At 40.5% G+C, this 24,283-nt stretch overlaps 3 protein-coding genes across 6 annotated transcripts in view; all 3 read right to left on the reverse strand.

The window, feature by feature from the left end:
• Positions 1–6,041, reverse strand: part of fanca (FA complementation group A) — a 31,931-nt gene extending 25,890 nt beyond the window's left edge. For 3 of the 4 annotated variants that reach the window (XM_029434033.1, XM_029434032.1, XM_029434031.1), the window contains exons 1-6: positions 5,579–6,036; positions 4,954–5,066; positions 4,340–4,436; positions 3,478–3,632; positions 2,136–2,231; positions 1,795–1,868 (exon numbers count right to left, since the gene is read on the reverse strand). In XM_029434033.1, coding sequence (XP_029289893.1) covers positions 1,795–1,868; positions 2,136–2,231; positions 3,478–3,632; positions 4,340–4,436; positions 4,954–5,066; positions 5,579–5,639 — 596 coding nt within the window. In that variant the 5' untranslated portion in view covers positions 5,640–6,036. Of the gene's footprint in view, positions 1–1,794; positions 1,869–2,135; positions 2,232–3,477; positions 3,633–4,339; positions 4,437–4,953; positions 5,067–5,578 lie in introns of all 4 variants that reach the window. The other variant, XM_029434034.1, reaches the window with a different exon arrangement.
• A 2,948-nt stretch (positions 6,042–8,989) lies between these two features.
• Positions 8,990–12,293, reverse strand: slc10a3 (solute carrier family 10 member 3). Its single transcript, XM_029434448.1, has one exon. It carries the CDS (start codon positions 11,875–11,877, stop codon positions 10,462–10,464), a length of 1,416 nt encoding a protein of 471 aa, XP_029290308.1. The 5' UTR covers positions 11,878–12,293; the 3' UTR covers positions 8,990–10,461.
• Positions 12,294–15,618: 3,325 nt separating this feature from the next.
• On the reverse strand, positions 15,619–23,880 carry chmp1a (charged multivesicular body protein 1A). Its single transcript, XM_029434339.1, has 7 exons — positions 23,740–23,880; positions 22,819–22,838; positions 22,655–22,732; positions 19,936–20,082; positions 19,645–19,773; positions 19,244–19,437; positions 15,619–17,277 (listed from the first exon to the last, which is right to left on the reverse strand). The coding sequence occupies exons 1-7, from the start codon at positions 23,744–23,746 to the stop codon at positions 17,256–17,258; spliced, it is 597 nt and encodes a 198-aa protein (XP_029290199.1). The 5' UTR covers positions 23,747–23,880; the 3' UTR covers positions 15,619–17,255.
• Between the last annotated feature and the right edge of the window lie 403 nt (positions 23,881–24,283).

Consider the following 24,283-nt stretch of genomic DNA (forward strand, 5'->3'; position numbering starts at 1 on the left):
CAGTCATTCACAGTCGACAACTGCACCTCTTTCCTCTCATTCGTCCAAAGCAAAGTAGACAACATCTACAGCAGCTTATCCACCACCGCACCTGCGCCCCCTTATCCTGCCAACCCCTGTCTCAGTTCTCCCCAGTCTCCCCTACTGACCTCTCTGAACTCCTCACAGGAATGAAAACTGCCACCTGCACTCTGGACTCCATCCCCTCCAGCTTCGTCAAGGACTGCCTTCCTGCTCTCTCTCCACTTATCACTGCAACAATAAACTCCTCCCCGTCTACTGGCATTGTCCCACCATCCTTTAAAATCGCTGCCGTCACCCCTATTCTGAAAAGACCTGGACTCAACCCTGACACACCAAATAACTTCTGATCAATCTCCATCCTACCCTTTCTGTTCAAAGTTTTGGAATGCGCTGTAGCCTCTCAACTGAAACATCACCTCTCTGCCAATAACCCGTATGAAACATTCCAATCCGGATTCCGCTCCAACCACAGTACTGAAACTGCACTCCTCAAAATCACCAACGACCTTCTCCTCTCCTCTGACGCCGGAAACCTCAACATTCTCGTCCTCCTCGACCTCAGCGCGGCCTTTGACACCATCAATCACTCCACCCTCCTCACCCGACTTGAAACCACCTTCAACGTCACCGGCACTGCCCTCTCTTGGTTCAAATCATACCTCTCTGACAGGCACCAGTTCATCTCCATTAATAACTGCAAATCCCCCACCGCTCCCCTCCTCCAAGGTGTCCCCCAAGGTTCAGTTCTCTGCCCCCTCCTCTTCATCCTGTACCCCCTTGGTCACATAATCCGCAGTCATGGTCTCCAATTCCACTGCTTTGCCGATGATATCCAGCTCCTCATCTCCACCAAGTCAATCTCCACCGCTACCCACTGATAAACTGCATCATTGAAATAAAATCCTGGCTACAAATCAACTTCCTAAAACTAAACTGTGAAAAATCTAAAATCATCATCATTGGACCAAAACCACTCACAACCTCACCCTCAACATCGACGGTTCCTCAGTTTCCACCTTCCCTCACATCCGGAATCTATGCATCATCTTTGACCAAACCCTCTCTTTTGACAAATACACTAAACAGCTCACAAAGACAGCTTTCTTCCATCTTAAAAACATCGCCTGTCTCCGTCCATCCCTCTCCTCCACAGCTGCAGAAACCCTCATCCTTGCCTTCGTCACTTCCCGTCTGGACTATTGTAACAGCCTCCTCTATGGTTTACCCTCAGAAATCATCAATAAACTCCAACACATCCAGAACTCCGCTGCCCGTCTTCTCACCCACTCCCGGACCTGTGACCTCAACACCCCCGTCCTCTACAAGCTCCACTGGCTCCCCATCCCCCAGAGAATCAGTACAAGATCCTCCTCATGACCTACAAAGCCCTCCATAACCTGGCCCCCTCCTACCTGACTGACCTCCTCCACAGACACACTCCCACCTGCACCCTCCGCTCTGCTGCTGCGAACCTCCTGTCCCCCCCATCCGGACCGAGCTCAAATCCTGGGGGACAGAGCCTTCTCCATCGCTGCTCCTACCCTCTGGAACTCTCTACCTCAAACCCTCAGAGACTCCTCCTCACTCACCACATTCAAAACTTCTCATAAGACTAACCTGTTCAACACGGCCCCTCTTCTTATCTTCCCATTTTTTTTTTCTCTCTCGTTTGTTCATTTATATATTTATCTTTGTGTCACTCACTCTCGTGTCTTTGAGTTACAAGAAAAGCGCTATACAAATCTAATATATTATTATTATATTTCTTACCTCTCTAAGATGTACTTCAGAGTGACGATGTTATGAAAGTGAAAATGGTGCACAACCTCCAGCTTGGGTAGCCTCTGTGAAAACACCACATCAAATATTTCCTTTACTACATCCATGCCAAGCTGGGTTTTCCTATTGTGGCAGTTTAGACCAATTGTAAAGGGATAAATAAAGTGAGTGAAAACTTCTGATCTTTTTTCTTAAGAACTCAGACTGAAAATCCTAAACAAAGTCATTTTAAAGTAACTTAATAGAATACAAATTGTGCAAAACCTCATCAGAATACATGAGATCTTGTTTAGATCTCATGTATGAACTCTAACATGCACAACCACACACACCTGATCTCTTCTGTACTCCTGCCAGAGCAGTTTAGGGCAGAGGGCTCCCTGGGACAGAAGGTCTTTGCTGGACTCTAACAGGACCCTCAGCTGGACCTAGAAATGTCAGATGTCAGATGTCAGATATATATATATATATATATGATATGGCTTAGTCATTCACATTCCCTCCTATGCTGTACTTCGTGAAGGGCGGCGACACACACCTACAGTCAGAGACAGAGAGGAGGAAAGGAGAGGGGTGAACTAACCTCACGGACTTCTTCTATACAATATATACAGTAGGGGGTCCCTGCACCACGCTACACCAGTTTGGGGGTCCTTGACCTGAAAAACGTTGAAGACCTCTGATCTACGACATACCAATTGTCATAGTGTACCGTTTTAGCAGTTAGTATCCAAAAATAACAACATGCAGTATGTAACCATTTTATATTAACTTGATGGCAAAATGTCTTTCTCAATATTTATTTTTTTTGTTAATTTTTCATTTGAAATCAGCTGTGAGCAGCTCCTCCATCTTTAGTGCATTGCATTGTGGGAGAATAGTGTACTTACTGCACTCAGAAATCAACCGCATTTAGTATGAATACTGTCGGCTTTTGGTAAGCTTTACTTTGCCCCTTTTCCAGTGTAAACACACTTCGTACTAAAGGCATGCTTAGATTTAGTGTGTAACTGGAGAATCTGCAATAGATACACTGTTGTCGATACAGCTTATTCAGGACCTTAAATCTGTCTGGTCTCATGTGGTATGGGACAACAAATCAACTCCCAAACATACCAGAAACCAGAAATGGTTGGCGGTTGGTCTTGGTGTTAGTACCCCAACCCATAAAATCATACGTGCTACAGAAACATTGATGAAAAACAAAAAATTCTAAAGCCTTTCTAAGATAGAGAGAATATGACAATATACACGGAAAACCGTGAGGAGAAGATGCGTCTGAATCTTCTGACACCTAGATCTATCAACATTGCAACATGGAATGTCAGGACATTGAATACTGGATGATGGTCAGGTGAACAATGGTCTTGGAGAACATTTGAAAGGGGATGTGAAGGACACCTCGCCTGTATACAAATATTACATAAATATTTTAATCATTAACAACTCATTTTAAAATCATTGCAATGTGATGTGTACATATAATCAAAAACTGTTTTCTGTAATGAAATGAAACAAAATTACACTTTTTAGTTTTGAGTTAAGGACTTGGGCCAGTTGGAGTGAAACGTCAGGGCTTTCAGCCCGGCTCTTGCATGCCACCAGTGGTACGTGCACCTCAGTGTATAAAATGTACACAGTGTATAAAATCAAATGTTACTGTCAGATACTCACTCGCTGAGATGAAGTGAGCAGTTCTCTCCTCTTGTCCTCTTCCTGCCTCACTTCCTCAGTTCCAGTGATCTCCATCAGTCTCTCCAGCATCATCTTCACGGACAGCACTGGCATGGGGACACCCAGCTGCGAGGCCTGACGCCTCAGCTCACACACTGTTCACAGACAACACAACACATCCTGGAGTCCATAGCATTCATATTGTGACAACATTAGTTGTCATCATGTGGTACTGATCACTTCCATAAGTCTCCTTTGTGGGGTTTAAAAGAACGCAAATTACTTTGAGTTCCCCAGAAGATAAAGAATTAACAAATCTTTGAAAAGGTTATGTGAAATTGGTTATGTCTGCCATTCAACCGCTGACTCAAACATTAGACAGTGTTTCCCTACGCGCGCCCCCCCCCCAACGGAGCCCGCATCCCCCCTGAAATTCAAGGTAGAGTATTTTGTTTTATATATATATATATATATATATATATATATATATATATATATATATATATATATATATATATATATATATATATATACACACAACTCACTTTTCACATTGAACAGGTGCTCTTTTATTAAATAAACTAAACGCTTATGTTATTTATCTAATTTATGTGCACGTTTCAGTGTGTACTGTGTACGGTCTACTTTACGCATTCACATTCTCTCCTCCGCTCCACGAAGGGCGGGGCTTTGCTCCACACACACACACACACACACACACACGCGCACACACCTACAGTGAAAGACAGAGCGGAGGAAAGGACAGGAGGGAACCAAATAGATTCCGCGCCACTTTTTCAACTTTTGCAAACTTGATGTACAGCACAGAAGCAATTTCTGATACCTTGTATCAAACACTCACCCAGTAGGGAACCTGCTATGGCAGATGAGATGCCTTCAGACTCTGCTTGTTTCTGCTCTCCATTCTGAGTGTGGAAAATGTTGGATGGATCGGGACTCTACATAATAGTGTAGAAAAAAACAGTAAATACATTAATAACATATTACTTCATCACCAGTCCCCCCTCTAACTAGTTGCTTGCCAAAGTGAATATCCTGAGGAAATTTGAGTGTGACGCAGCTTTCCTAAATTTTAATGGCCACTCTACAGTTTAACAAAAATGCAGGTGCGAACTTGACGTGCGAGGCCCTGCTCATTGACCTGCATGTACCTGAATCACAGTCACATGCCAATGGCTATTCTAGTTCTACTGCACGCAGCCAGGCACAGTTCTACGAGGGTGCAAAAGCATGCATTGCATCCTCAGTTTAATTTTTGGACCCACAGTTGAAATTTGAATAATAAATGCCAAGCGCAAGGTGGTAGAACTGTGTGTGACGCTATTTTAGCAATGTATCGTACATGGCCACATAGTTTAGTAATGAATGTTACACAACAGAATTTTCACTGTAATATGTTTTGAGAATAAAACCTGCAACCCAGCAGGTTCTGCTTTCATCCTAAAGTCCACTCACCCCCACCTCCCTGAGCAGACTGCAGAGGCTCTGCTGCTGCTCCAGCAGCTGCATCGTTGCCTCCTGCAGCCTCTGACCATCTCCCTGCTTCTGCCTCTTCACCACACGACCATCTGGGAGCACAACAGCAGGAGAAACACACAATGTTTAGAATGTTCCAAAACTTTATACGGACACAGTTTCAGTAATGTATAACACAGTTTTCCCAAATGTTGTACTGAAGTTATGGCAAAAAACTAAGATAGTTTTTAAATGTTGGCCAACATGATTAGATAGATGACATACCGTATTTACATACATATACCGGTACCTTTAGTAGTTTATTTTGTTGACAAGATATGTAAAGGAATGATTCTCTATCAAGAGTCATGCCAAACTCCACTTACAAAGCTGGCAATTTAACATATTCACACTAATAGTTGAAAGTGTTTAATTTATCTCCATAGTCAACAAGTAATGTTACTAACGTTAGTCAGTATCGAGACAATACAAACATCAATTGGGAGAATGGACTAGGATAAACGTTAGTCAGACAACATGTTAAGTGTGTATTTTCATTTCAGACTGTATTCATGTAGTATTAAAGATGCTGCTCCATAAATATTAACTTATTAACTTGGCTCACCGAGGAGGCTCGACAGAGTCCTCTTCTGAGAGACCGATTCACACGATGCACTCAGTGACATTTTACTTTGACTGAATGTTTATCAACACTTCTGGACAAAGTCGACGTTTAAGTCAATTAACCTGTTAAAAACAATACGTTCACAGTGTTTTTAAAAATCAATTGCGCAAAATGACTGCATCCATTCCCTGGTTAGCGTCTTAGCGTTTTCATGTTGCTGCAGTACTGTTTTGGTTCATCTTCTCCTCCATGTTTCCCCTCGCGCTCTTCTCTCTCATTGGTTCGCGCTAGAGCCTACCTCTCGGCTGTGGGACGAACAGAAAATAACCCGGAGTTAAATTCTGTTAAAATCTGTTTTTGTAGATCCAAGTTTAATTCAGACGGTCGGTTTATTATTCCGGATAGCTGTATTAAAAAAAAAAAATTCAGCACATATGGAACAAATATACCTGACAAAGTTAGTCAGGGAATTAAACAACAGATCAATCTCCACAGACAGGACAAATTTAACAACAAATGATACAGAAGCATGTCTCTCCTTTTGTAATCAAACAGGCCAGTGACTTCAGGAGTTTACCGTCATCACTGACTGACTGGGTTCAATTAGAAAGTACAGTATGCTATCACAACCTTCCTTCTGAGTGTCTGCTGCTACAGAAAAAATCACACCATTGTATAATGTATACACTCTCATGCAATGTGTCGGATAACATGAAAGTATTTGGTTTAAATATATTATATGCCTGAATGGTCCCAGTATGTAAAACTGAATTTAACTAAAATGTTCAATCACTTAATTTGTGTGTCACACAAATAGTTTTGTATGTTTAATTCATTCATTTCTGCACCCTGTTGGGAACATCTCTGCATTGTGTTTCAATTTGAATCATGTAAAGGTGAACAGGGCGTTGGTGTAAAAGAGCTTGTTTGCTCAGCTGATATGTGTTTAAAAAGGTTAAATAAATAAAACTAATAGATAAATATAACAACTAAAAGACCATTTGGCCCTGAACAATGCTGCAACATTTCGATAGAGTGTCCATGAACTCCACAAATAAATCTGAATGCATCAAGGCATTGAAAGTATGTCGGTACTTTAAGTAGTATTTATTTTCAATGTGAATGTGCTGCAGACTAGTGCAGTACAACCAGCCAGTCTGGTAATCAGGACACAGGGCATGAAAGGAAAGGTGTAACTGTAAAGGTGTGACTGTAATGTGGGCTTCCCCCTTTTCATAATAGAGATGTGACCTGGTTTAGAAGGCCTGAAGGGTTGTCTTGTTGTACTGTGGGAAGATACCATGCTCAAAATTTAACAAGGTTGAAATGTTCAAGATTTAAAGAACATTGAGAATGAACATTTTAAGAACAAATATGATTAGTTAAGGTGATACAAAGTGAGTGCCACACCTTTACAAATCACAATGTGACCATGAGTGTACAGCAGCATGCTCCATCTTGCCCTTGGTGTGTTGGAGTGATCATTCCTCACAGTGTTCAGCCAGCTCCTTTCCCATTTCCCAGCTTTGTTGTGGCAGGCAGCAGGAAAACTCTCTCATGGGAGCCGGTGAAAGGAACTCATGAAAGCTTAATGCAATGTGTCCTCATGAATTTTTAAGAGCTCTCTTTTCCTATTGTGCCACTAATGTGCGGGATAGTAATATAAACAGGAGTGCGGATGTACAGATGCGAGTGCAAACCTACCAGCAAGGCAGAGTATCATCACCTGTCAGCCCCCATGAAGAACAACACACAGTGACACACACACACACACACACACACACACACAATTTTGAATGCTGGATCTGGCGGATCAACGGGATTTCATGTGTGCGCATGTAATAAAGTTCAACATGATGTTACTGGAATAACATGAAAACTTAGTGGTTCCAATTGCAGGGTAGCTCACAAATAAAGCAAATTCAGACAGACATTTCATGCATGTCAAGTAAAAAAGAGCCACAAATCCTCTGAAAGCCAAGATTTTCAGTTACTCCTGAAGCAATCACTGACTTATTTACTATGTATAAAAATAAAATAGTGACTTTGTACAGTAGGACTATACAAATGTCAGATTTCCTGCACCTTTAAATTATAAACTGGAATAATGAAATTAAAGAATATTTCAGTCAATGTTCAGTATTTTTATAGAACTTATATTGTGACTAAAAACAAGGACATTTAGTAAAAATAAGTAAAGATTCCGATTGTTTTGCAAATCAAATTCAATGCTTCTAAAAATGTGTCTCAAAACATTTGGACAGTACATTAAAACGTTTTTTTTTAATTTTCTTTGAGGAACTGGAGTTAAAATATGGACAGCATCTCTCATTTTCAGATACCTCAAAGTTAGAAGCAATTTATACAACACCAAAAAGAAGTTAAAAAAGAAATTCAATAATTATTTTTTTCTTTTGTTTGAAAAGAAAATTAATTGTGTCCCCATGGTATGTGTGCTATTCTATCTATCTATTAAGTTTTACTCATTGTATAATGTATTTAGTTACACTTACACCCATGTAGGTCAGGTCCATTACACAAGCCTCTAGTGACAAAAATCAATAGTAATGCTACAAAAAAGCTCATGTTGCTCTTCTTACAGTCATCATTGTCTCGTGACAACAAACAGAGAAGTGAACTGCCCCTCGTCTGCGAGGCAGCCACAGGAGTTGAAACACACCAGCATTGACAGACTTTTATACCCAGCAAGTTCAGCTCAGCCTGGAGGCTTTACAGCTGTGCTACATTCCTGAGAGCTCAGTCAAATTTGCTTGGCAAAACAGCAGCTCTGAACTCTCTTGTTTTCCAATACAAAACTGCTTCAGAAAGCAAGTTAATGAAAGCACATAAAAGTCTGCTGCTCTCGACACGTAAACAGGAAGTGCGATCTTTACATAAAAAAAACCTTCCCCTTCATTGCGATGAAGGTTGCGGTGTTGGTTGTGAACAATGAGCACATATTCTTGAACCTGCTGTCAATAGTTCACCTCAAGAGTAAACTGATAAAAACTGGACCATGTCCTCTGGTACAATACGTTACTAAACCGAAGGCATTGCAAAATAATATACTGCCCATACTGGCCTTTTATTTTGCATGGCTTGCATAGATTCCTCTTTTCATTTCTCAAGTACTTTACCATTCTTACATCTCTTCACACAAACCACTGTGCAAACACTTTCTCACTGACCTCGGAGTAATTTTGTTTCATTTGCCTAGCATTTCAGATATATGCTACTGACGATTTGGCTTAGAAAACCTCTACAGCAACATGTCTTTCCAGAAACAATGCAATTAGTACTCTGAATAACCCCCAGAACACTAAAACCTAAAGCACTTACTACCAAAGAAATAGTCCCTTGAAAAGTGTTGACAATGTGTTCAGCAGTTGGTAAAGTAACAGGGACAACGTGTCTGAAAAGACATTTTAATGTTGAGCTTTTCACCACATTCAATTCACCTCCATTGTAAAAATACTTTGCTACAAGTAAGATTCTTGCATTCAAAACTGTACTTAGGTCTTAACATTAAAATATACTTAGTCGAAATGGAGTATGTCAGAGTTAGACCGCTATATTACACCATTGGATGATCATTACAATCATTACCAGGTGGAGTGGATTAAGGCTATTTTACCTCAGAACTGTTCCTGGTGCCATACTTGAACAAATGTACTTAGTTACTTTCCACCAATGGTATTGGGGAGGCAGAATAAGTTATTTTAAAAGTTCAGCATAAATCCAAAACCAAGTAGAACATTTGTTTTTGTGTGTGTACTGAATCTTTAAAATGTAGTCCAGTCAGTAAAGCCATGTGTGATTTGTTGATTAAGCTACTTTTTGTCTGACTCTAACACAATACTACACATGTAGCCTGTAGGGGAAAAAACTATAAGAACATTTGATTCCACTAAATCATGTTTGTGGCATTTGTGTTTCCTCCAGGTTTCAATGGAGAGTTTAGTTTCTCATGAGTGTGAAGCTGCAGTTTCAGACTACAGTCAAAGAAGACACAATGGAATGTTGACATTTAAATACATAATGTGAGAACTGGTAGTTTTAAACCAAAAATATCAGAAATTTGATAGGCCAAAAAATAATCCACATCGGAATTTCATCATACTATGAAGCTGCTCTTTAAATATGCAAAACGCTGAACTACCATTTTACAACAATCTGTGTGCAAAAGCCAAACTAGTCTCAGGTTGGTGTTCTAGGTAAACACTCTTTATACAACAAACAGACTAACAGGTCAGTGCTGAGAGAGCCAGACGAGTCTCTTGGCACACCACACTCTTAACAAACTGAAGCCTGCTTTAACAATATTTTTATTTACTTTTTCTTAATTTCTCTTCTCTAATATTCAAGTACATGGATTCGCAGACCCAGGAAACACAATCAGTAGCAAATACTTTCATAACATCATCATGTTCCGGTTTGATTTACAAACGATTCCACATAACCCCCAAATTCTCCCCCAGGCTAAGACACATGGACCTCATGTAAACATGATGCAAATCAATCTTTGCTTTTTGATTACAAAAAGTAATCTGGTACAAAAATATCTTTTCTTTTATAGGTATGTCTCTTCTTATGAATATTTACATTGAGTACCTCACAGTATAATCTGATTTTAAAAAGTACATACTGTAAAATAAACACAAACGAAAGGTCTCAGAGGGGTAAAAGGCCTTTGGTTTTCATGTAAAATACGAAAACGACAACAAAACACAAAAAGTTCATTCACTGTCCTGTGTACCACAACAGTGATGACTGGATTGGTGATTGTTGCGAGTCTTGTAGCCAAGACTGTGGGACATCAAATTTCCGCAGGTTTGAAAGGGTTTATTCTTCAAAACAGTTCAGACAAAAAACTTTGGCTACAATCAGGCGTCACTCCTGGGGACGGCAGACCCACACAACCTCCGCTGGGCAAAGTAACCCAGAACTATGAGCAGCATCTCCGAGGTGCTGCTGAGGGCCACGATGAAGGGCGCCTGGGACGCAAAGTCAGCCTCCACCCGGCGAAAGGACAGCTGCATGACGGCAAGGGCCAGCAGGCTATTCTGGACGCCCACCTCGATGCTGACAGTCTTCCTCAGCGGTGGAGCCAGGCCCGCCAGCTTGGCCAGGACGGCCCCAACAACCAGCCCTAGCAAAGGCACCGTTACCCCAACTGCCACAATCTGAGGCCTGACATTGGCCAGGATGGACGCGCCCATTTGGTAGGCCATGAAGATTCCACCTATGATGAGCACAAAGCTGAAGGGCCGTATGAGTGCCAGCAGGACCCGTGTGAGGGCGGGCAGGCGAAGCTTGACCAGCATTCCCAACGAGATGGGGATGGCGATGAACAGGAGGGTGCCAAGGATCTTCACAAACGGCACGTGCAGGGCAGCGTGCACACCCAAGAGCCGACCGTACAGAGCTGATGACAAAGGCATGGCTGCTGCTGCCACCACTGTGGAGACCAGGGTCATGGATATAGCCAGGGTGACGTCTCCGCCGAGCAGCAGGCTGTACAGGTAACCACCACCACCACCTGGGGCAGAGCAGGTGATGACCAGGCCCAGTGAGAGCGCTTTGGGCAAGTTGGCCAGCCGGGATACACAATAGGCATACAATGGCATCACCAGGAACTGACCCAGAACCCCTAGGAGGAGTGGCACTGGGCTCTTTAGAAGACCCCGCAGCACCTCCACCTCCACCTTGCACCCGAATGCACACTTGTTGACAAAGATGAGGGGCAGCAAGGCAAACAGCACAGGGTTCTCAGAGAAATGGGACAGGCCACCCGACTGGATGAGCCGGGTGGCCGGGTCATCATTACCAGGCGCCACTCTGATGGAGTAATCCGTTCTCTCTTCGATCAGAACCGGCATCGAATCCTGGTCCAGGTCCATCAGCTGGATCTGTAGCTGCGCCCTGCCTGGGAACCCGGAGCGAATGTTGATAATGTAGCTCTTGGTTGTTCCTGCGTGGCCGCTATCCGTCACGTTAAGTATAGAGAGGACCTCCGGGTCCAGGGAACGGACTGTCACCGTCTGCTTCGAGCTCTGGCGGCCCTTCCTGTTCGCCGCGGAGCTCCGGTACTGGCTGGAGATTACAATCACGCCGTTGGTGTTTTCAGGAAACTCAAATTCCTGCGATGACTCGTCCCCGATTGTGATATACCTGCTGCTGCTGTCGGCCGTCAGGTTGGTGTCGTTACTGTTGTCGACAGTCAGATTTCCGGTGGCCCACGCCCGTTCCGTTCCGCCAGCAATAAGGAAGAGACAACAGAATGTAAATACCGTCCTCATCTTATTGGTGGACAGGGGGCGGAGGGGTGCCGCAGAGACACGCTTCTCTCCCGCAAGCGGCCTCCCCAGACGGTTACAGCGCCGCCCTGTTAAACCAGGACGGTAAACTTCTCATTCTAGTCTTCGGTATAAAACGACAGCGTCTGCAGCCGGCTCCACATCTCGTCTGGTTCCCATTTTCTCGCTGCCTTTATACCGGAACCTAAACATCACCCCGCCCTGTCCTGTTCGAGCCCAGCTCTACAGCAGCAGCCCCCGGCACACAGGAAACACACACGCACACGGACACTCCCACAGGTCTCTCACGGCTTCCCCTTTGTCTACTCGATGCGAAGATGTCTGTCTCGATAAACCAAAGCCTCGCCTAGTCTCCCGTTTTTATTGTTTCCCCGGTTGATGAAAACTGAGAGCATCGTAGCTCAGCTGCCGTCCGCTTGCTGCTCAGATTTATTTAAAGCTAGCTTGACTAAAAAACAGACTTCCGGTCATGAAACGCCAAAATAAACCCTTTATTTAATTTAGTAACCACCAAAGTACAATATCAACTAAGCAAGGAGGGTCCTGGATTACTATCTAATTTTAAAATATTAAATAAATAAATAAAATATTTTCAAGAGCTTGTTTTTATATCGTGCTCACATGGTGGTGTTTCATCCTAGTCAAATTACCACAAATGAACTCAAATTAACAATTATTCCAGTCTAGGAGTAGGTCTACTGGTTTTACTGGACTTTATGGGAATTTGGAGGGAACAAGGTAAAGTTACATACACTGGTACAAAGGCCAGTAAAGCCTTGGTTATACTCCCAAATTGACTCGTACAAAGACAGATAGATCACTAGCTACCACCTTGAGCAGACTGTCCGTGCATCACAACAAATTGGCAGTTTAGAGGGGAGTCATTAGGTACCCAACAGTAAAACATTTACCCCAGGCCCCTCTAAGAGGTTAATCCAGCCATGGATATACCATATATGGCCTTCAGTAAAATTCAAACAATAGTAGTTCATATTTTTTTTAATAATTTAAGCAATTTGTATGACAATTTTATTGAGTGAACAGAGCAGATATAAACTATTTACATCATAGGCTACTCTCATATTGTAGGGCCTCTAGGGGCCCCAAAAACTTGTGTATCAACTGGTTTGTGATAGTTTATCATCAGCTAAAATAATAAAGGCCTTAAAGTGGGTCCTGCTTTATAGGTAGTAATCTAGCATAGATAAACTGTAAGCATTACACTGAGAGGAGCAGGGACGAATAAGAGCCCAGCAGTCATTTCCTCCCTGGGCACTTATCAGGTAAATCCAGCCATGATGCTAAAGCATATGTTATTCATATAGTTTTCTAGTATGTTCTCGACTTCAAACACTGGGATAATTAATCTGTTCTTGCCCCACGTTTCTTCAAATGGTAAACCTTTGTAGATACAATTATTTACTTATGACAAAGTATGCGTTTATTTTTTAAGGAAAAATGGCACTACTTCCTGTCTCTCTCAGGGTAACTCCGACTACCTTGATGTGACCGTTCGTTAATCCAATCGGAGCCGACCAAAGCATCAACTCTCCCTGTCCCTCCGCCAATAAACAGGGGAGGTCACATGGGAGAGGGAACACTGTGATTTGTATGCATTGTGGGGGGATAGCCAGGAATTACCCGTTACACACATACACAGGGAGATGCTCATGAATATAAAAAACATATACAAAGTGTAATGTTTCGATTTACTACAATTGATGTGTTATCTCTGTAACCTGTGCATCGCTAGCATAGTGTCCTCAGGCCAGGGATTACAGATTAAAATGAGTTTTTAGCTATATATCCGGTGAAATATATGTGGCTATTGTGCATTGTTCATTGATCCTGTTCAATGCAACATTGATACCGCTATTAGTACTCGGAGACGTGTTATTCTTAAAAAATGCACACGTAAAGTTGCATTCAAATTTATATGGCTCTCAAGGAAATACATAAAAAAAATATTTGGCTTTTATGGCTCTCCCAGCCAAAAAGGTTCCCGACCCCTGATCTATTGTGTTGTCATGAGTTGTGCGTCCTCCTTCTGTCACCATGGTTAAGTCAAGGCTTCCAGAAAAAGAAAAGGCGAGGGAGTCCACAGAGGAAACACTCAGTGCACGCCAAGACAACCTGCTGGGGTGATCGCTCTGGCCTCTTCTTTGACATTTCATGGAGCGACAGCCAGTTGTTATGGGGCTGCCAGGCACGCACATTTCCTGTCTGGCATTTGTGCTGCTCCCCTCCCAGGGCTTTCTTATTATTTACCCATGGTATGATAATTTACCTCATGATTTATGAAGAGGAATGCAAAAAAGACCCTCAGTTACATTTCACCCAGCCCAACTTGACACTTTTCCCAGCAATGGCTTCAGTGAGAAATAACAGGAATATTTGTTGTTTCTTTACACAGAGAACACAGCTGCCTGTATTGCCTGTGCCCTGTGTTGTGTTGCAAATTAGATGAGGGCAGCCATGATGATTTATCCAAAAACCTTGTCCTGAAATGCCAGCAGTACACACAAGGTTATCCTCGGCTAGATGGTTTGGCAGCAGTATGTTATCAACAGGGCCGTAGCCAGGATTTTACAAATTAGTGCAATACCGGTTTGTGATGTGCTCGTGCTGCTGCTTCTTGGCTTTTCAAAGTGAGTCTATACACGCGTTTACCTTAGAAACGCATCATGAGCGCAAAAAGCTGCCTTGAAATTTTTATTACTTCAATAAAGTCAAAGCCCCATTAAAATTGTTTGCCCCAGGTTTGGAAGAAAGTCGAAGTTCAGGGCAACATTTTCAGAAAACTAAGGGCTTGTGAGCTTTCCCTGAGCTATTATTCTCGGATAGCATTTTTGATACAAACTCCAGATATAAGACATATTTCCCCCTAAACAAAATATTAAGAAATATATATACTCCTCACAGCCACACTCTGTTAATAACAATGCTGTCGAGTATCACATAGTGATATTTGTGTTTCGGTAAAACAGCGCCCCCTCTAGCAATTCAGTAATCGTTCTGGCAGAGGGAGGTACTGCAGCGCAGGACACGACGAGAGGCTTTTAAATCAATAAATACATTCAGATGAAGTTCTGTGAGAAGTTGATGCTAAAATCAGGAAGACATCACAGTAACTGTAAAAAAAGTGATGTGTTTGAGTGGAAGTGGTGTTAGTGAAAAGAATGTCACTTTTGCCGGACATTTTTCAGAGGAGAAGAGGGGTGAATACCTGAATATAATTAAAATAATACTTTAACACATGCTCTTTAGTGAAAGTCAGGCTTTCTAAAAAGATTCTGATAATAAATAGAGATGATTTTTACCCTCTTGAAGGACATTTGAAACCTAAGGATCCAAAAGAAGTATACATTCCTGAGGCTATTAGAGTCTTGAATAGTAAACTTCCTGTACCCATTTAAATTTACATTAATACGGTTTCAAGTTTTTTATTTGTGTGCATTAATTAATTTTTGTGTATTTATATAAAGGTTTCTTAGTATACTGTGTTGAGTTGTCTGTCTTGTTTGCACTAACTTTCTAACAACATTTGTTGGGACAGCAATAAAGTTAACCCAACTTAAAGCATGTTGAGTTATAAAGGCTCAACTGTGATTTCAATAGTGCTTCAGCATTCATCGATCTACTGTGGCTTGAAATCTGACACTATTGTATACAGCTCGACCGCATTCATTTAGTCACTCAAACCACTGTAATCAAATCAAGGACTGCGTCAGAGGGCAAGATTTTATTTTCACAAGATAAATATAGAAAACAAATGTGCTGCAAAGTCTGCTGAACTTTAAGTAAAAAATGAAACCCTCCCTCTGTTAAAATGGACGAAAACATTATCAGTGGGTGAAGCTGCTCTGCTCTGCCTGCACCGCTCACAGACATGTACACTGAACACTCAAAGAAAAAAAATCTAAAATCAGTGAAATCACTTGACGGGTATCTCACAAAAAGCATGAAGAAAGAACCATTCTTCTGTTAACTCACTCGGTTGCCATTGTTTACTTGGTTTACATGGCAAATAAGGAGTAGCAACTGACTCGTCAAATGAAGAAAAATCCCTGCTTTTAATTGAAGTCTTCTCCTGAAAGGGTTTAGGATGGGACAGAGACAGGGGGGTGATGATTACTTTATTTTGAGACACAGAAGCTTCCGAAAATATTAGAGCGAGGTTTCAGTGTTGCTGGGGGAGAGCTTCAAAAGATCAGGCAACTTTACTCTACAGAGTTAAAGAGATAATAAATGTTCTCTATGACAGTTATGGAAACTGGAGCTCCCACTCAGCACAGTAAGTGTTGAAGTGAAGTTGACCAACACCAAGACAAAAACATCTCTGGCTTGTCTGACAGGAAGCGGAATGGAAAATTCCTTGTTCTGACCAATGTCTGTCAAGTTTCGGTTTTCTGATGTTCGCTTTCTATACTACTACTTCAGGCACTGGCGGGGGAAGCACCTATGTAAGCACTTGCATTCCAAATAAGGCGTTCAAAGCTAAAAGTCTGAAAACAGGCATGAGAAATAATCAAGAAGAAATCTAAATAAAAATAAATTTGTACATGAAAATAAATCATTTTGACACTGTTTGAGGATTGTCCTTTGATATATACAGTGTTATAATGTCATGAAGTTGCTTGGATGAATCTGATGGAGGAGGGAGACGATGTGTGTTAGTGTTATCAACATGTTGCCGTCTATTTTAAACTTAAAAATGACCAAACACCAACAAAAATGAGATTTCTTTCCTATTTAATGTACGTGTCCCCTTCATCCCAACAGAATCATCCATTTAAACCATCTCTGACTGAAAGAGCCCCAAAAAATAAAAGAGATAACCTAACCATCACCTGAAGAGAGCAAGGGACACCCAACTCCCTTATAAATCACAATAACTGCTTATTAAAACTTTTTCATTATTGTAAACTATACAGTTTGTAAAATGTGTTTTTGTACAAAGCATGCATCCAAAAACGTGTGGTTTGAGAACTAGTGAATGTAGCCACAGGAGGAGGAGCAGGAGAGAAAAGGAGATGCGAAAGGTAAAATAAGATCCAATGGGGAATACAGGGGAAGATAGAAACCAGAATAGAAGGATCGAAATGTGAAGGTGAACCAGAGACTCATGCCGTCTCAGGTGGTATTTCTAGTGTGTGCATGTGTGCGTGTGTGTGCGTGTGCATGTGTGCGTGTGCATGTGTGCGTGTATATTTATAGAGCAGGGGAATGGTAATCAATAGACTCATTAAGTCCTCCTGGTAGGAACAGTTCAATAGCAACACACGCAGCTCCTGTCTCCATCATTAAACTCGTCTGCTTCCACACCGCTGTACGTCTCGTCACCTCTCCTGGAGAAGCCCTCAGTTCCGCAAAGCAGCCAACCTGGAATGTGTGAAAACGTGGGATAGATCATTGTTCTGAGGTTTTTGAAATGAAATACAATCCTTAAATTACATTTCCCAACCATCAGTGTTATGAACTAACACTATTCGGGGGGGGTCCTGATTGTGGGCAAGGTTAGAAAACCATTAGCACATATTTATGGCAAATGGTTTCAACGGTTAAGAATTAATTTTAATACTCAATTTCATGATTGATTAGCCAGTAAACTTACTATATTAAACAATAATATTATATCTAATTACATACGATAAACTGTGATTCTATGTTTTCAGACTTGACCCTGCTAATAGTTTCTAAACTTGCTGTAACCACTATGCCTCACACTTTGTGTTGTAGGAGTTGGGTTTTCAGCTAATAATAACTTATCGCTGCTACATCGCCATGTGCATAAACGTGCATAAGAAACAAGACGTTGCGCTGCACAAATGGCAAATATTAGTTTGAGGTTATTTAGAAACAGCGTCTCATCACATCACATACTACCAGTGCGTCCACCAGAGACCACTGACAGGATCATTTTGTAAAGCTAAAATGTCCCACTAAGCACATATATTGTCACACTTCTTTATAAAAACTCAACTAAAAGGATCTCTAGATCTATTTGTTTATGTCAAAATGAGAATGATCACATCTAGTAAATCTAAATGAGAAACAAGATGTCAATAAAATGAGTGCGAACACTTTTGATAGACCAAACAATCACTAATGTTGAGGAAATTGCAGTTACCCTCCAGGAAATAGACAGGGCCATGATCCAGTACTGGGAACTGATTATAATTTGAACATTTTGAAATTTGCATTTTGTGCTAATATCAAAGAACATGCTGTGGCAGAGATCCGTGCATGCTGGACTATCACATTTTTGAAAAAACTGCAACCAACAGAATAGTGTGAGAGATGCTATAATCACATAATCAATCATTCTACACACAAATCTACAGCAACCTTGACTAACTTATATGAACTTAAAGCTTTAAGCTGTCCGTCTGCTTCAACATGAAGCAAGAACAGAACCTAGCAACATGTTTACCTGCAGAAACCTGTCAACACTGAGACAACACATCTACAGGTTAACACCTAGCAATAAGCCACTGTGAAAGCTGCTCCCTGTCCCCTTTGTCCTAATTAGTAGTTTTCTAGATAGAACTTGTGATTATATGTAAAGATCACCACAATAGCACTTCACTGACATTACATCAGTACAATTATGATATTCCTCTTGGGCACTCAATAAAAGAGCTGACAATAATAATTGTATTTATTAATCAATCTATAGACTATAGATCACTTGGTGTAGAAAATGCCGTGTAATCTAATTTCCTGTTCTCATGCTGTATTCCAACTGCAAAATTGCCTGTTCATGTGCAACTTGTTAGCCTGGTGCCAGAAAAGAGTTTACCAAGTGAAGAGTGGGGAGAGTCAGTGTCTTCTTACCAGACACACAGATGTTGCTTCTAACCTGGAACCCAGTGATTATGGTATGGAATATAGTGTCTTGTACCAAATACTGTTGTCAAAAAGATCGACTTTGTGATGCATATCGATTCTGAATATTCGAAACGATTACAATACTAATTTACCGCTACCAGCTGCACTTTCTCACTGTCGCTCTCTCTTCTCTCTCACAGCCAGTTAACACACACCACTGCAGTGCCCACATAGCACCGCCTCCTCTCACTCGCTCAGTGCTGTCTTCTTGTCACTCGTCTCATTCGCTCGGTTTGAATATAATATATATGAATATAATGTGTTTGCACATCATTGCCTTTTTACTACAGACATTCTGCTGTTTTTGCTTCTAGCCAAGAAGAGAAAAGTTGTCATTGTCATGTTATAGCCTTGTTATATTTCTTATCTCAGATCTTTAAATAAAAATCTGAAGCTTATGCCCTAAATGCTGAGTACATTTTTACCTGTGATATTGAATATCGATATTTTTCCTTACCGTCGAGACAGCTGGTCTTCCTTCTCCTGGTTCCGTGAGCTCTCTGCGCCCACTGAGGTGGCTCCTGCCGGCAGCTGACTGAGCTGGTCCATCACTTCCAGGCCGCTCTCGTCTGCTATTTGGTGGATCAAGTCATCCACCTGTTCCTGAGGCGTGGTCAGCGTCATTGCCGAGCTCATGGAATCCTCCATCACCTGGTGTAGGAAAGAGAATGATGGATGGAGCGGGGATAGGACAAAAGAAAACTCCGGTTTGATTTAAGTCAGACATGTCCTCTTCAGTTCAACTGTAGAATATCCAGCCATGTAGAGTTTTCTAAAGCACACAAAGCATTTGACCAAAACGCTGTATAAAAATACATATACAAGAACAAATCAGCAGCACAGTCAGCTGCCACTCACTGAAGTGTGGACGTCCAGGTTCTGGACTTGACTTTCAAACTTATCCATGACTGCAGAGACCTTTTGGAGATCCATGGAGCCCAGCGCTCTGTCCAGAGCTTTGGTCACCTGGCCCATGTTTTTGGTAACCTGATGGAAAGAAATTGCCTTTAGAATGCCTTTGTCTCATTCTGGAAAGTCAAAAATGATGTGGTAATAAGAAAGTAGTTGCTTTATAATCCTAAACTTAGTAAATGTGTATATAGTCTAAAGGAGAAAGTATCAGTGAGCTGACTAAACACAGTAACTTACTGCCTTCATGGTGACAGCAGTCTGGACTTTAGAAGCCACCGCGTCAACTCGAGACGCCATGCGCAGCCAATTAAGGCCTTCATTCTTTTTCCGGATAGCGTTCTCTGCATAGACTCTGGCACATTCCACATTTTTTTGCTGCAAAGCCTGGTGATGAGTCAAAGACACTATTAACACTCACAAACTGCAATCTCCAATTCCCCTTAAGTATACCTCATTTAGTATAATCTGTATGTACACACATGTTAACGTGTTAAAACTGACACAGAAGCCCCATTGTGCAATCTTTAGTGTCAACATTGTACATACGTTTTTATAAATGACATCAAAAAGGCTATAAAAGCTGCAACTAATGGTGATTTTCACTATGGAATAATGTTAATGTCTCTAATATGTCACAACATTATGACAAACACCCTGTATACATTACCATATCCCAAAGTTAGGTCTTCAAATGATTTATTTAGACTGACCAAATCAAAAGTATAGTTTTCTACTCAGAAACACTACTCACAATTAAACACTATATGCTTGCGGCTGGTTAGGAGGGTGTAGCTCAGCCGTTCATCTCTTTACTAAAATCCAAATTTTACATTAGAACATAAACAATTAGCCCTTTATTTAAGGGGGAAAGGGTCAAGGGTTAAGTTTTGTTTAATAGTTTTCTTGCACACAATATTTTTATGTCTTGAATTCATTTGTATTTTATTCCCATGCAGCCGTCTGCGGATATTGATTTGTGTCCTTGTGTTCTACTCCCCTGCACAAGTTGTGGGCAAACCTTGGATGTATCAGGGAGGATGCATCATTGGTGTGAGTGACTATGTACTGTAGAGAACCAAAAGGTGATATGCTACTGAGCTATGTTTCATTTTGTTTTAAAATGCAAAAAAGACTAAAATAAAATATATTAACCAAAATTAATTGTTTAAATAACTCACTGATCAGGCGTTAGCTGTCCATGTTGTAGCTTGTGCTGCCTGATAAGTGCAGCACAATAATCTTTTAAATCACTTTTAAATAATAGTTTATAAACTTAATCTGTTCTTATTGGTTTTTAAATCATCTAATATTGTTATTGTTATTTTTCTGGATTTCTTTTCCAGTAGTTTCATGGTGTGGATTGCATCTTCAATGGTCTAGCTCACATAAAAGTATTAAAATTAACTATCATAATATTTTCAACAGTAATAAAAACCAACAAAAGCAGCTTCCTCCAGAATTCAAAGGCATGTGAGCTGGAAGAAAGAATATGTGAAAGAATTGAGGAAATATCTCTTGCCAGTGAGAGGATCGTTGTACCACATTGTTCCTTAAGAGAGGTCATGTGAATATATCTCTTCTGAAATCTCCAAACAAAACATGCATTTAAAAAAACGAACAGCGATGTCTAATGATCTAATAGAAATATTTACACACAAAACAACCAAGGCACTCCTAGTTGATGCTAACGTTGACTGATGTGTGAAAGTCCTGATTCCATTTGACCAGCAGAATGTGCATAAATAATCAACTCACTACTAAAACAAAAAACATTTCCAATGATGGAGCCCTTTACCTCAAATAAGTTGCTAAAATAAGTTACATCTTTTAAATTTTACGAGCTCATTTTATTTTTAACTCCTTACTTTTCAAATTGCTTAGTTGGAAGTTTATGTGTGTTTTTTAACAGCAGTGGAGCAAGAAGACAGTGTGGAGCCAAACAGAAAACTCTAAATGCACTGAGAATCAGACTTCTCAGCTCGATACCTTCGTCACAAAACTACATTGGTAGAGGAAATATTAATCATCCATATACTGCGTACTGCCGTGTAGCCCTATACACTGAATACTCTTCTAATGATAGCTAAATCATTTTAATCTGAAAGCTTATGGTAACAAAGTTAGATAGCCTACACACTATTTAGACATGTTTACTTAACCCTATTTGACGTATGAGAAAAGACATTGTTTTGACTTGTTGTATAAGCCTTTATTGCCATTTTTCAATGTAGGGGCTGCATATACAATGACTTCATAAATCTGGAGAGAGTTGCCGGCACAAACTCAAACAACCACATCATGAGGCCGACTGCAAAGATCACATAGCACATGCCAGTGTGCTTTATATATTTTTTAATTGTAATAAACATAGTTCAGTAGTGAGTAAATACAACCTGAAAAAACTATCCTTAGTGCTTACAGTTGCACCAAATGAAGCTTGATGCAACTGCTTTCACAAAAAAAATATATATATATTTTTGGCATTTTTCTTATTTAGAGAGGTCACAGTACAGATGAAGATATAAAATGATGAAGGGAGAGAGAGAAGTGTATAACAGCAGCAAATATTCCTAGATGGATGGACCTAGTACTTCAGACTCATTTACATCAACACTGTGATTATTGTACTGTAAATGCTCTTATTCTGTCCTTGTACTAATTGTTATGTTTTTGCTGTGAAGCACTTTGGGCTGCAATTCTTGTATGAAAGGTCCTATACAAATAAAGCTTATTATTATTATTATTATTATTATTATTATTATTATTATAATAATTATTATTATTATTATTGTGATCACAGTATATGGCATGGGTGGTGATAGCCTGGTAGTTAGTTCACTGTAAGTCGCTCTGGATAAGAGCGTCCGCTAAATGACCTGTAATGTAATGTATCTTAACCATTCAGCAGCCACAATGCCCCAGTGGCTTGGCCTGAAGCTTGGGCCAGTTTGCTCACCTTCTTGACCTTGGCCTGCTCCTTCTCAGACTCCTTCTCTGCCTTCTTGGACAGTCTCTCAAGCTGCTTGGAAGTGAACTGGGACCACAGAGTAATTAATAAACAATCCACTTTGATAAATTATATTAAGATAATACGGATTAAACCTTTTCACAGGTACATACCTTTAGCTGGAAGAGTGTGTCTGTAGAGACAGTGGGAGACAGAGTTACATAGTGTATGTAAACGGCCTGTTACATAGCAATATACTAACTTATTTATATACGAATAAATTGGCTGATAAATCAGCTCACTCTTGGAAATGTATAACATTGGCCTTAACAATAATGTTTGTTTTGCATTTCATTCAATTATGATTTTGTGGGTGCTTGTGCTCTTTGTCTAAAACAATTTACAAAGTCTTAAAACTACAAATACACAACCTGAAACAGTAGACTTATTTGTTTAAAAGGGGCAAATTCAAACCAAAACATCAACTAAATACAACCAATTGAGTAAAAAAAAAAAAATCTGTTGCTGGAAGGGCTGTGTTTCGGTTATCTACAATAAAACATCATTCTCTGCAAATGTATTGTCTTATTTGTATATATCCCAGTTCAATTAATAATACAATTGTATATACAATTGTAATAACAATCTCCCTAAAATTTAATCAAGGGGGGCAATAAATACAACCTGGAGAAAAAAACAGACTTAAATTTCACACCCTGGTGCAATGAGCAATACATGTTCATGTTTTTGTACAACTGCAAACCTAAGTCAAAGTGTTTGTCGAAGCTACACTTGGAAAGGAGTGTCACATTCCTAATGTTACAGCCATTTGCTAGGAAAAGATTATGTGACAGACATCGTTAAAACAAGATGTTAAATCAAACCGAAGACCAAATTAACAGTTAGTCTGACAACTACAGTTAGATAATATGATAAACGAATAAACTGAAAATCGAAACGTCTGACAGCTAACCTAGCTAACTACACACCCAAGCTAACAAGCTATTGTTAGCTCTCTGTCATTAGGTTGGTTGAATATAGCTAAAAACAGTCAACGCCTATCAAGATGGACCGTTCAGCTGTGCACGACATACCCTCCATGTCAAGACGAATATGACTCCAGGTGAACACAGGAACAATAATTTTCAGCTCCCCAGTAGTCTCGCCTTGGTTTGTTTTGATGGTGGAACTGACACATTTGATACCGCACTTCCTGGTCCAAGAGTAGTCTTCTTCTTTTATTTTTATGGCAGGTTTCAACCATTACTTATGAGGTGCATACTGCCACCTACTGTACCGGAGTATGTTGTGTGACATATTGTCCTCTGCATTACTCTAATATACCGGTATACTAATTGTTTTAATATAATGTTGTTGTACTTAGTCAAGGCTCACTTTAATAAAAAAAACGTTTTAAGTAGTTCACATGAACACACTTTCCTGAACCAGCCATGCCGTGACTATCATGAATGTAATGAAAGTGCACATGCAGCTTTCCTTAAACAGGGGTGAACACAATAAATGTGTATTTTTACTATGGCACAGTCGGGTTGGAAAGGTTATTGTCTGCAGAGAGCGCTTATTTTCTTTTGAAAGTGGTCTCCAAGTTACGGACAGCGACAGCTACAAGCAATTATT

The sequence above is a fragment of the Cottoperca gobio genome, chromosome 6 (genome assembly GCF_900634415.1).
Source record: "Cottoperca gobio chromosome 6, fCotGob3.1, whole genome shotgun sequence".
In the NCBI taxonomy this organism is placed as follows: domain Eukaryota; kingdom Metazoa; phylum Chordata; class Actinopteri; order Perciformes; family Bovichtidae; genus Cottoperca; species Cottoperca gobio.